Source organism: Saccopteryx bilineata, chromosome 5 (assembly GCF_036850765.1).
Source record: "Saccopteryx bilineata isolate mSacBil1 chromosome 5, mSacBil1_pri_phased_curated, whole genome shotgun sequence".
Lineage (NCBI taxonomy): Eukaryota > Metazoa > Chordata > Mammalia > Chiroptera > Emballonuridae > Saccopteryx > Saccopteryx bilineata.
In genome coordinates, this window is record NC_089494.1 from 129578291 (window position 1) to 129592037 (window position 13747).

General features: G+C 41.2%; 1 protein-coding gene across 9 annotated transcripts in view; it reads left to right on the top strand.

Annotated features, from left to right (window-relative positions):
• PARD3 (par-3 family cell polarity regulator) overlaps window positions 1-13747 on the top strand; it is a 733297-nt gene that overhangs the window by 269868 nt on the left and 449682 nt on the right. For all 9 annotated transcript variants that reach the window (XM_066281087.1, XM_066281085.1, XM_066281090.1 and 6 more), the window contains exon 3: window positions 4893-5073. In XM_066281087.1, coding sequence (XP_066137184.1) covers window positions 4893-5073 — 181 coding nt within the window. The remainder of the gene's footprint in view (window positions 1-4892; window positions 5074-13747) is intronic.

Here is a 13747-nt window from a genome sequence, read left to right on the forward strand (position 1 = left end):
TCAGTTATTTGTTGAGGCACCTTAGTTCATTGATTGCTTTCTCATATGTGCCTTGACTGGGGGGGCTACAGCAGACCAAGTAACCCCTTGCTTGCTCAAGCCAGTGACCATGGGTCCAAGCTGGTGAGCTTTGCTCAAACCAGATGAGCCCACATTCAAGCTGGCGACCTCAGGGTCTTAAACCTGGGTCCTCTAAATCCCAGTCCAACACTCTGTCCACTGCGCCACTGCCTGGTCAGGTGGGACTTGATTCTTAAGAGAACACACAGTTGAGAGATGTTCATAACAGGTCTTGTTTCATTGGCTTCCATTCACAAGTGCCAAGATATCAAAACCTAGTGTCTTCAAATGCATTTTCAGCCACTAACATTGTGAGAGATCCAATGACATGGTACTATCAAGTTTAAAAATTTGTAATCCCGGCCCTGGCCGGTTGGCTCAGCGGTAGAGCGTCGGCCTGGCCTGCAGGGGACCCGGGTTTGATTCCCGGCCAGGGCACATAGGAGAAGTGCCCATCTGCTTCTCCACCCTTCCCCCTCTCCTTCCTCTCTGTCTCTCTCTTCCCCTCCCACAGCCAAGGCTCCATTGGAGCAAAGATGGCCCGGGCACTGGGGATGGCCCCTTGGCCTCTGTCCCAGGCGCTAGAGTGGCTCTGGTCTCGGCAGAGCGACGCCCCGGAGGGGCAGAGCATCGCCCCCTGGTGGGCAGAGCGTCGCCCCTGGTGGGCGTGCTGGGTGGATCCCGGTCGGGCGCATGCGGGAGTCTGTCTGACTGTCTCTCCCGTTTCCAGCTTCAGAAAAATACAAAAAAAAAAAAAAAAAAAATCGTAATCCCAATGAGTAGCCTGACCATGGATAGTGTTAGGCTTATCCAGGCTACCAAGGGAACTTTGACTTTTAGTTTTATTTCCCAAATTGCAAAGTACTGGAAGTTTGAGCAGTCTAGTGCAGAGTTGTTAAAGTGTGGCCTGTGGGCCAGAGATAGTTATGTGCCTTTATTTAAGTATTATCTATTTATCTATGGCTGTTTTCATGCTACCGTGGCAGAGTAGATTACTATATAGATTGCACAGCTCCAAAATACATTTACTATCTATCTGGCTGTAAATTTTCCAAAAAAATTGTACCGACCCCTGATGTGGTAGGATGCATGTGTATGATTAACATAGGGAGGCTCTTGCCTTCAATGGTTAGATTTTAGGCTGATTTCATGACTTTGTATGGAAATTTCTGTGCAGACAAACACCTTTCAATTTGTTGTAAATGTGATGGAGTTCGTTTCCTACTTGGCGTTGCTTATCTCGGGTTGAATGGCCCAACTATTCATTCTACTTTGATTTCTTCCTATCAGTGACCTTCCTTAGAGATTTTTTTTATTAAGTGAGAGACAGGGAGGCAGAGAGATAGACTCCTGCATGCTCCCCAACCATGATCCATCTGGCAAGCTCCCTAATGGGCAGTGCTCTGTCCCTCTGGGGCGTTGCTCTGTTGCTTGGCAATTGAGTTATTTTAGTGCTGGAAGTGAAGCTATGGAGCCAACTTCAGTGCCTGAGGCCAACTTGCTTGAACCATTTGAGTCATGACTGTGGGAGAGGAGAGAGAGGGAGAGAACAAGAGCGAGAAGGGAGGGGTGGAGAAGCAGATGGTCGCTTCTCCTGTGTGCCCTGACCGGGAATTGAACCCGGGACTTCCACATGTTGGGCCAGTGCTCTACCACTGAGCCAACTGGCCAAGACCCCTTACAGATTGTTTGATCAGCACATTATGTAGGCACTGTAATGAGGTTGCGAGCTTCCTGTTTGAACACGTCTTTATGACGTGAGGATGGCTTTCTTTCTTTCTTTCTTTCTTTCTTTCTTTCTTTCTTTCTTTCTTTCTTTCTTTCTTTCTTTCTTTTCCTTGTCTTATGCATTGATTGATAGTGTGTTGTTGGAAATTGTATTTCTTCAAAGTGACAAAACTGTCGATGAAATGAGGGTTGTAGTTACAAATCCTTCTCATAGTCTGTAAATTTATCTTGCTGTCCTTTGTAACGATAGGAGTACTGGCATTGAACAAGCTCAGATAGGAGGCAGAGCACATGGTTGGTTTAGGGTATAGCCATGTCCCCCTTTTCTTGGAACACTGAGCTTAATTTGCTAGGCATGAGTGTAGGGTGAACGACGGGGTGCTGTTGTTCCTTTGGACTTCGTTACTTTTTTATAATTCTTTCAGGTTTTAAGGAAGTGCTGCCACTGTTTAGTTATAATAAGAAACTGACTGAATTTTAGTTTTTATGGCACTTTGTAATATGCTGTATTATTAAATTAAAAATATTTTATTTTGACATAATTCTATACCTAAGAAAAGTTGCAAAAATAATACAGAGTGTTTCTATATGTCCTTCACGTAAGCCTTCCTACTGCAGAACCACACGACAGTTCAGTTATCAAAGGTAAGGACTAATCTATAACCTTCATTTGAACTTGGCCTCATTTTCACTAATGTCCCTTTTTTGTTTGTTTTAGTCCAGCATCCAGCCAGGGACCTGGCATTGGATGTAGCTCTTATTTCTCCTCTGTGTCCTTCAGCTTCCATAATCACATGAGTTCTGTCCATCACTATTCATGTCTGCAGAGAGCCACTGCACCTGAATGCGTCCGGCCCACGTGCAGCCGAGCGCAGAGGAAGGGCCCTGCTCGGCCTTGAGGGACCAGGCAAGGCGAGGTCACTAAAACAACTTGAAGGCTGTTTGTGGAGTTGGTGTCAAAAGCAGGGCCAGTGGTGACACAATGGATAGAGTGTCGGACTGGGATAACAAAGGACCCAGGTTCGAAGCCCCAAGAGATCACCAGCCTGAACACAGGCGTGGAGGCAGTGTGTCTCCGTCAGAGCCGCTGTCCCACCTGGCCCAACCTGATCTTCGTCTCTGTGTTTTCCTTCATCCTCTGTTATCCCTACTCAGGTCTTCACTTCCCCGCGCTGGTCGCGGCACATGTCTTTGATAGTTTTAAAGAATATGAGTCATTTTATAGAAGGTCTCTCAATTTGGATTTGTCCGATGCTTCCTCATAATTACATAGATACAGTGCACTCATTTTTGGCAGGAATACCACTGACGTAAGGTTATACTTCTCAGTGCATTTTATCACAGGGCGTGTGATGCTAATGTTTTATTACTGATGCTATTAACCTTGGTAAAGTGGTCATATTTCTCCATGGCAAAGGTACTGTTTTTTCTTTTTAATTAAGACTATCTTATGGGTAGATACTTTGAGATAGGTGAATATCCTGCTTCTCATTATGTTCTCACCCATTAATTTTGGCATCCATTGGTAGATTTACCTGCAGTAGATATTACCATGGAGGTGTTTGATACTGATTCCTATTTTCATCATTCTTCTGCATGTATTAATTGGAATGCTACAAAGAAAAGGAGCTGTTCATTTGCCACCATTTATTTATTTCTGCAGTTATTTATTTACGTCATTATGGAATCCCAGATATTTAGTTTATTTCTGAGTTATAAGCGGTTCACTTGTTCAGCCATGGGGAGCTTTGTCAAGTCGCACTCCTTTCTCATTGGTGTGCCCCCAACATCTGTGATGCATCATACGATGTTCCAGGCTCATCATGTGTTCTATCTTCCTCCAGCTGTGGAATTGTGTCTTTAAGGAGCCTTGGGTCATTTATTGGAGAAGGGCATTGGAAACCAAGATTTGAGTGCTTGTGTGCATTGGTACTGAGTGGGTGTCATTGCTTCTGGGACTTCTCAGTGAGTAGAACTGAGAAATGTATGTTTGCATACCACAAATGGGTTAACATCCTTTCATACACATATCTCTCTGTCCTTCTACCTACTTACTATACTTACCTATAAAAACCACGAGTTCATATTGATGCCTCCAATTTTAATTTAATACCAATGAGTTTATTTTATTTGTATCTTCTGTATATGATAGTAAGAATTTTGGCTTTTATTGTCCCAACTATTTTTTCTTCTCATTTATTCCTGGTGTGTGTGTGGTGTAGGAGGAGGTGGAGGAGTAGTAATAGTGATAGAAATAGTAGTGTCAGAATTTACCAACTATGTGCTGTGAGGAACACATTTATTAACTAGAACACAGTGTTTCTGCAGCAGTTCTTATTAGCCTTCAATAAACAGTGGAAAGCCTTCCCCTTCCCCTTCAGTGGGTTGGGTTTTTCATTTGTAACATTAGGTTCGTTTGTGTTCCATTTTGGATTCTCCTGCTCCCTAACTGATTTCTACTATTTATTTCTGTTTTAGGTATTTGGGTTATTATTTTATTATGGTTCTAAGAGTCAGTTACAAAAAAAATATTCAGGACAGTGTCACTGTACCAGTATCTCCATCATCCATTCCCACTCTCTATCTCATTCAACCCTGTTAACTCCCTGCAGGCAGCCGGTGTCATTGGTTTGTTCTTTCCTCTATTTCTTTTGCACCAATGAGCAGATCCATGTGTCAATTTTAATATCCTCTTCTTTTTATATAGAGGATATCTTATACCTTTTGGTATATATACTATACAGCATATATAAATATGCACTATATATACACATACATTTTTATTTTTTCACTTAATATATCATTTACAAAAAGATTGAAATCAACCCCATCTCCCTTAGCATTCTGTGATATAAAACCGTCTGACTATTTTTCACCTGTGGCATTTTGGATAGGAAACGTACAACTTTGAAATGAAAAAAGTAAAGCATTACAATTTAGGGAAAGATTGTTTCTTGAAGTTTGGCTTTAATTTGAAGCATCCCATTCCCAGGTTCCCAGGTATGGATTCTGCTTCTCTAGATGTGAGTCTGATGTAGTGTGGGTTGGCGGCTGTCATTTTAAATGCCTGTCTTTGTAAACACAGACCTCCCTGTTGTTTCCAGCTGGTAGCGGTGTTTGATGAGCAGGAGCCGCACCACGGAGGGGACGGCACCAGTGCCAGCTCCACGGGCACCCAGAGTCCAGAGATATTTGGCAGCGAGCTTGGCACCAACAATGTTTCCGCCTTTCAGCCTTATCAAGCAACAAGTGAAATTGAGGTCACACCATCGGTGCTTCGTGCAAGTATGTGAATTTTTTTTTATACTTCAGTGTACATCTCATCTTGATTTATAAGGGTGCCAACTTGTATTATCCAGCTGTGCCCCTGGGAATGGAATTCATTATCTGTATTTATCAAAAATTGATTAAGTTTAAAACTTGGGCAAATGTCTTTCACAAAAGAGATGAGAGATTCTTTACACTTGAATAGACTGGGCTTATTTTACTTTAGGGTGGTAGGCTTTTAATTGTTCACTAAAGGTAAATAAGGATAAGACTTTTTTCTTCCATATATTTCTTCTGAATGCTAGAATAGAAATAATAAAAGAGCTTTACCTTGAAATAAAACATGGCCTCTTTGATTGACAGCCAAGCTGGTTGTAGTCATTACTTGAATTTTATTGGAAGAGCAGGAGGAGAGACTGCAGGGATCTGGAAGAGAAGCTATCAGAATGCCACCTCAAGGCCAGAACATCTAGGGCATAGAGAGTTTCTGTGAGGAAACCGGGACCCAGAGGACTCAGGCTCTGGTGCACTTGCTTGAGGCATTCTGTCAGCCATTCCCAGAGGGTTTTACTCAGAAATGAGGCACTTCTCTGGAAATCACATTTTGTTTTGTAAATGTATGCTCTTATGACTGAGTAGCTGTTAACTATAAGAAGAAATTTTTAAATAAGAGATCATTTTTTTAATGCACATCTGTTGAGAAACACATTTTTGAAGTATAAAATTTAGCCTTGTGCTGTTTTACTGATGGTTGTAAGTAGACCTTCACGTCTAGATAATTAATAATATAATAGATCGATAATATATAGAAATAATATGTAGACTATAAGTGGGTAATAATTAGAATATATAGTATCTTCTTCTAAAATGCATCCCTCTTTCTCCTTTTTTACATTTGGTAGCAACCTATTGCATTTGTTGCCCATTTACTTCTAGATGTTCCATTGTTTCTTGTAGGTATATATGAGGAGAACAGAGAAGCATATCAGTTTAATAGTTAACAGTTCTGATGGGACATCAGAAACCACAGGGACAGTGTGCCATGGAGAGAGTAGAGAATTGAGGAGGCACACTGGTATGGTGGGGTATTCACTGATGCCCGAGAGGGTTATATGTGGGTACAGGCCAGTGTCCACCACTTCCTGTATTGCGTTCTCTCATAAGGACAAGAAACAGGTCCGCATGAGAGCGGGTTCAGTGAGAAATGGTTCCAAGGAGGCTCAGAGTGGGAAGATGCTGGAGGTGTCGAGGTGTCTTAGTCGAACATTTCCTCATCCCCAGGAGATTTACGTGTTTCTGCACATGTTTGGGGTAGACAGTTCAAGTACAGAGTAGGGCAAAACCAGGGGTACAGTTGCACATACATAAAACACAGTTTATTTTTTTTATTATTGATTTTGTGTTATTTTCCTTACGGAAAATGGTGAACCTACTTTGGCCCCACCTTGTATGTTTTAAAGTAATTGTGTCAATAACATTTGATTACATGCATGGATATGCTATTTAAAAATCTTAGGTTGGATTTATTTCAGGCAAAGTTTTGAAAAGGCAAGGCATGTCCTGTGTGTGATGTACATGATAATATGTAAGTGGACAGGTTACTTTACTTTATATTTTTGTAGACTAGCTCATGGAGTCTATGCTTTAATGATTATTTGCTTGGAATAAGCATGTGTATAGAAAGTGGATTACGTTTGAGTAAAACAAAAATTTGATTACATATATTCAGGTGCAAGTATGTTTGGAATATAGTTTCTTTATGTGAGTAATTACACCCTAATGTATATAATTAAATACAGAAAATTTTGTTACTGTTGTAGTTTATTTATTTATATGTTTTATAAAGCAAGATGAACCTTTCAATTGGCTGTACCTTAATGTGGTGGAGAAAAGGGAAACTCTGCCTTTATGTTAAGAAGAATTGGGATGGCATGATTCCCATCAACTTTCATCTTTTAATTTCTCTGGACTCAAAAAAATAATTCTAAAACCATTCCAACCCACATTTGGTTGGCCTGATGGGTTAAAGTTTAAATGCTGTTTTCAACCCAAAATATTTCTTTTGCTTTATTTTTATTGAGGAAAGGGTGCATGTGTTATTTCACAGCTACCAGTGGGGACGTACACAAATCTCACTTACTCTGATTTTTATGTACTAAAGTTGTTCAGATTTTGTGGCCATGGCAGGCTTTAGGTAAGCATTTTCTAAACACAAAGTTTGGCGACTATGTAAAAGTTACTCATTGCATAGCAGTCATCAGTTTAGCAAGATGACTTTTATTTTTAACTTTTATATGTTGATTTTTAGAGAGAGAGAAGGAAGTGAGAGAGAGAGATCAATTGATTTGTTGTTCTACCTATTTATGCATTCATTGATTGATTTTTGGATGTACCTTGAGCTGGGATCGAACCCACATCCTTGGCATATTGAGATGATCCTTTAACCAACTGAGCTACCCGGCCAGGGCTAAGATGATTTTTTTTTTTTTTTTTTTTCATTTTTCTGAAGCTGGAAACAGGGAGAGACAGTCAGACAGACTCCCGCATGCGCCCGACCGGGATCCACCCGGCACGCCCACAGGGCAACGCTCTGGCCCACCAGGGGGGCGATGCTCCTAGCCCATCCTGGGCGTCGCCATGTTTTGCGACCAGAGCCACTCTAGCGCCTGGGGCAGGAGGCCACAGAGCCATCCCCAAGCGCCCAGTCGGCCATCTTGTCATCCAATGGGAGCCCTTGGCTTGCGGGAGGGGAGAGAGAGAGACAGAGAGGAAAGCGCGGCGGAGGGGTGGAGAAGCAAATGTGCGCTTCTCCTGTGTGCCCTGGCCGGGAATCGAACCCGGGTCCTCCGCACGCTAGGCCGACGCTCTACCGCTGAGCCAACCAGCCAGGGCTAAGATGATTTTTTATATTGTATTAATATCACTAATTTTACAATAAAACTAACATTGATCTATGCTGGCCAAGTGTTGTGCTAGGTGATAAGAGGCCAGAGTTGTATTAAAATAAGCCATTAACTTTGTCATTTAGGAGTTTATGTTTAGCAGTCTTCCTTATTCACAGATGTGAAATTAAGGAAGCCCACATATGTAGAGCTTTGCTCAGTTGAGGAACAATGACCTCCAGTTAGGGACATGGTTAATAAAGGATCTTAAATAAATAAACTCCTAATTTTTGTCTTAAAGAAAGTAATGACTTCTCCATGTTTTCTATGAATGAATTCCCTTTGTTCCATAAAGAATAGATGGAAACTGAGAAAAGTATACATTATTTTTTTTCTCAGTCAAGAGTTGATACTAAGTTTTATTTGGTATTAAGGTAAAGTCTAGTATCTTCACTAACAGTCCCTTCAGCTTTCTTGTAATAGATACAGAGTTAGTTACATCAGCAGCTTTCAACTAGGTGTGGTTTCCCTCGAGTGACATTTGACAATGCCTGGAAGTATGTTTGGTTGGCCCTGCTGGTGAAGGTGGGGATGCTGTCAGCAGCTGGCGGAGGCTAAGGATGCAGCTAGACACCCTACAAGGTGCAGGACAGTCCCCAGATCAAAGATTTCTCAAGCTTAAAGTGTCAGGAGTGCTGGTGTGAAAATACTGCTTCAAGAGTCATTGTCATTAAGGTTAAAGTAGCTCTGACCTAAAAGAAACAAAAACAGTAGGTGGCCAGTAGACCATATGAACAAAAAGAGGGGATTATGGGCAGTATCACGCAAAAGTAGTAGTGTAAGTATAATTAACAGAATAAAAATAAATTTTCCTAAACATAAAAACGTGCTTTAAAAATTGAAAAGTAAATAAAATAGACCACATAATGAAAGACTACCTTATATAAAAGCTTCTCATTTTGAAGAAAAATACAATAGGGTATCTATTTTAATGAAAAATATAGGTACTTATGATGAAGGAAAAGAGTAGGATGGAGGAAATGGGGTAGAAGCTAGACTTCTAATTTCTTCTTTTGTATATTTGGTATTTGAATCATATCTTATTTTTTATAATTATAAAATCATCACATTTAAAATTTTTTTAATTTAGAAATTAAATTAAATGGAGGTGATATTGGTCAATTAGAATACATAGGTTTCAGGTAAACATTTAATTTTTAAAATAAAATTCTTTTTTAAAATTTTAATTAGAAAATTAAATTTAGTGAGATGATACTGATCAATAAGAATACATAGGCTCTAGGAAAACATTTCTACAGCATTTGAACTATTGATTATGTTGTGTGCCCACAGTCAGATGATATTCTATCACTATATATTTGTCCCTCTTTACTCCCTCCCCTTTCCCCTACAACCTCCTCTCCCTGTTAGCTACCTCATTTTTACATTAATAACAATACTTAATAAGTAAAGAGCTCTTCATTATTAAAATAAAAAATGATATGACACAACTGACATCAGTTGATAGCTCAATTCAGTTGATGGTTCAGTCATTCAAGAGTATCTATTTCAAGTAAACGTAAAACAGAATAATTTGTACAACCAAGGGGAGATGGGAAAAAAGAACTGCCGACCAGCCTGACCAGGCGGTGGTGCAGTGGATAGAGCGTTGAACTGGGACACAGAGGTTGGAGACCCCAAGGTTGCAGGCTTGAGCATGGACTTATTCGGCTCACCAGCTTGAGCCCAGAATCTCTGGCTTGATTGTGGGATCATGGATATGACCCCATGGTCACTGGCTTGAAGCCCAAGGTTACTGGCTTGAGCAAGGGGTTACTCAGTCTGCTATAGCCCCTCAGTCAAGGCCCATGTGAGAAAGCAATTAATGAATAACTAATGAGACTAAGGAGCTGCAATTAGGAATTCATGCTTCTCATCTCTCTCTCTCTTCCTGTCTGTCCCTATCTGTCCTTTCTGACACACACACACACACACACACACACACACACACACACACACAGTTAAAAAAAAAGAACTGCCAATCAGACAAAAAGCCTAAAACTGGTTGTTGTTGGTAATGTTGGTACTGTTAATCTTCGATTGTCAGATGGATTTTATGAGATGAGGCCATTGAGGAATGACACTATTCTAATTCTGTTATCCCTGTTGCCATTGAGGACCCAGGATTCTTAATACAGAAGAAAAGGGATACAGATATCAGTTAGAGGAAAATAAATAAAAGTCCTATAAGGCTCAATTTGAATAGGACATATGGTGACACATAGTATATTTTATTACACACACACACACACACACACACAAAAGCATGCGCACGCACACACACACATACACACATACGACAAGGAAAAGAGAAGGAAGGGAAAATCCTTTGTTTTCATTGAAAAGATCTAAAACAAATGACCAACCCAGTAATTGAGTCTTTCTGATCTCCAGGCTGAGCTCTGGAAATAGCATTTCCCAGGAAAAGGGATCAGAGCTTCTTGGAGAAATGGTTGAATTCTGATCTGGGCAGAAAATGTAAGAGAGAATTTTGGGTTATTCTGTCATATTAGAAAATAAGGAAGTTAGGAGAGGTTCCTAGAGTTACCTACAGGGCCCTGTTGTCAACCTGAGGTTCCCGCTGGCCAGAGGAGGACAATAGGAACATCAAGAAAGATAGTAACTGCAGTAAGTTTACATCATTATTTTGCAACTCATGTTGAAATAATGGACCTAGGCATTGATCATCAATTGCTGCTAATGTAAAAACGTAATATAAATTAATATGAGTCCACCAAGCGTGGTGTGACTCCTGATGGAAGGATATAATACTTCTTAAGCAGTGGTCTTGATGAAACAAATAGAAGTCTGACCAGACATCTAGACCCAACAGCCCATTTATAGGAAATACAGATAGCCCTGGGAAGCATGTGAACACTATGAGGCTGTCAGTCAGGTCGAGACTGTGGAAACTGAATAAGACAGATGACTGCAGTTCTTAAGTAGATCAGTTGCAAGGAGTGTGTGTGGGAAATAGCGAGGGAACTTACAGATTCACAGGTACTTAGGAGACAGAGCATCTAATCATGGGGTAGGTCTTGCTTAAATCCCTATTTAAAACTTTAAAAAAAACATTTCTATGCTGATAGGTGAGTTGTATGCCGATTGAGTATTTGCTATTAAGGAATTACTTCTTTAGTTGTGATCATATTGTTGAAATTATTTTCTAAAGAGTTTTTTTATATTTTATAACACTTAATAAAATATATATTGGTAGAAATGATATATTTGTAATTTGATGCAAAATAATACAGGCTGGGGAGGTGGGGTGTGGATAGTTGTGGTGACAGAGGTAGTTAGTACATTCTTTCGACTTTTGTGTGCCCTATTCTTAATAAAGGTGGTTTTTGTGTGTCAGTTTTTTTTTGGGGGGGGAACACTTGCATAAAAACATTTCTTTAAAACTTTGAAGGTTTACTTAATTCCTTTTTGTCGTTGACTTTTTTCCCCCATTTTGTGTAACTCAGAATTTTAACCTAGTATATTTTTAGGCTTGAATATCTTTCATTGGCCATCTTTTTGTATGCATGAAACTAAGAAAACACAGTAAAAGTTTTAACTCTTAACATTTCTTTTGTATTTTTCTGAAGCTGGAAACGAGGAGAGACAGTCAGACAGACTCCCGCATGCGCCCGACCGGGATCCACCCGGCACACCCACCAGGGGCGACGCACTGCCTACCGGGGGACAATGCTCTGCCCCTCTAGGTGTCGCTCTGCCAAGACCAGAGCCACTCTAGCGCCTGGGGCAGAGGCCAAGGAGCCATCCCCAGCGCCCGGGCCATCTTTGCTCCAATGGATCCTTGGCTGTGGGAGGGGAAGAGAGAGACAGAGAGGAAGGAGGGGGTGGGGGGTGGAGAAGCAAATGGGCGCTTCTCCTATGTGCCCTGGCCGGGAATCGAACCCGGGTCCCCCACACACCAGGCCGACGCTCTACCGCTGAGCCAACCGGCCAGGGCCAACATTTCTGTAAAGTGTAAATGTACTGTATAATCAGTTAGTACATAAATGATCAAAATAGCATAAGTATATAATATAAAACAATTTTTGCTTATTAATGTGGAAATCAATGAGCCTTCAGATGAGAACAAGCTATTTATTCGGAGATTTTCATAGCAACTATCACTTGCATTTGTCAGAGAGGTGGGAAAGATTTTTAGTTAGAATAAAGGTGCAGGGGAGTCTTCAGGTGTGCCCTGATTGGAAGCTGTTGGCATGGAGCAGTTGTAAGTGGGCTGCCTATAAGTGGGTTATCCTTTGTGATTGGTTAAGGGTGCATATTTGGCTTTTTCTGGTTGTTACTAATTTAGCAGAAGGGTAAAAAATGAGGGAAGCTGTCAGTTATAAATTAGGACCTGGCTGTTTTCAGCGGATTGTTACAGGGTTATTGTTTGGTTTTCTGAACTGGCTGCTACTGGTAATTGTCTAATGTCCTGATCTGGGAGCTGTAGGTAGCAGCAGGCTGGCTTCCTGGGCTGGTTTCTCCAGATTATGGGTCAGATTTCTTTCTTTTTTTTATTTTTTTTAATTTATTTTTTATTTTTTTATTTTTTCATTTTTTCATTTTTCTGAAGATGGAAACAGGGAGAGACAGTCAGAAAGACTCCCGCATGCACCCGACCGGGATCCACCCGGCACGCCCACCATGGGGCGATGCTCTGCCCATCCTGGACGTCGCCATGTTGTGACCAGAGCCACTCTAGCGCCTGAGGCAGAGGCCACAGAGCCATCCCCAGCGCCCGGGCCATCTTTGCTCCAATGGAGCCTTGGCTGCGGGAGGGGAAGAGAGAGACAGAGAGGAAAGCGCGGCGGAGGGGTGGAGAAGCAAATGTGCGCTTCTCCTGTGTGCCCTGGCCGGGAATCGAACCCGGGTCCTCCGCACGCTAGGCCGACGCTCTACCGCTGACCCAACCGGCCAGGGCTTCTTTCTTTTTTTTTCATTGGAGGTCATTGCCCATTTGTAATATTCAGTCTTATAAATTCTAAAACGTATTTTTATTATACATGTTCCTCTTTCTTTTTTATTTATTCATTTTTAGAGAGGAGAGAGACAGAGAGGGAGAGAGAGGAGAAAGAGACAGAGAGAGAGAAGGGGGAGGAGCTGGAAGCATCAACTCCCGTATGTGCCTTGACCAGGTAAGCCCAGGGTTTCGAACTGGTGACCTCAGCATTTCCAGGTCAACGCTTTATCCACTGCACCACCACAGGTCAAGCCACATGTTCCTCTTTAAGATGGTCTTTTCTCCTATTGGTACCCTCATCCAGTAAAAAATATTAGTTGTTTCTAGGGTAAGAAATTATTATCAGAGAAATGTTGTTTGTAGACAAGAGTAGAAGGAGCAGACGGGTTTTGTTGTAGCAGTATTGCTCATTCTTCTCACTCCCTGCCAGAGGGATTGGCAAGCATCAATTAGTGGTCCTTCATCAAAAGTTATTTCTTTATTGATATATCATCAGGCTAACAACTATCTGGCTTATGGTTTTTTTCTGTGTGTCAAAATGAGTGAACTAGAAACTGTGTGGCAAAAAGGATTTGTTATTTTGAGTCATTTATTTTTTCAACATCAAGGTCATTGTATCAACATGTCCCTTCCTTTGGCATCCTGGAAGTTTTTGTTGTGTGTATTTGTATCAGTTGTAAGATGCAGGTTAGGTGATGCTTTTTTTCCCCTCCCTAATCTTGTAATTTAGTTTTTTTTTAATTTTGTGAAGCAGAAGAGGGAGCTAAATTCAGGGCATCATGACAACCTT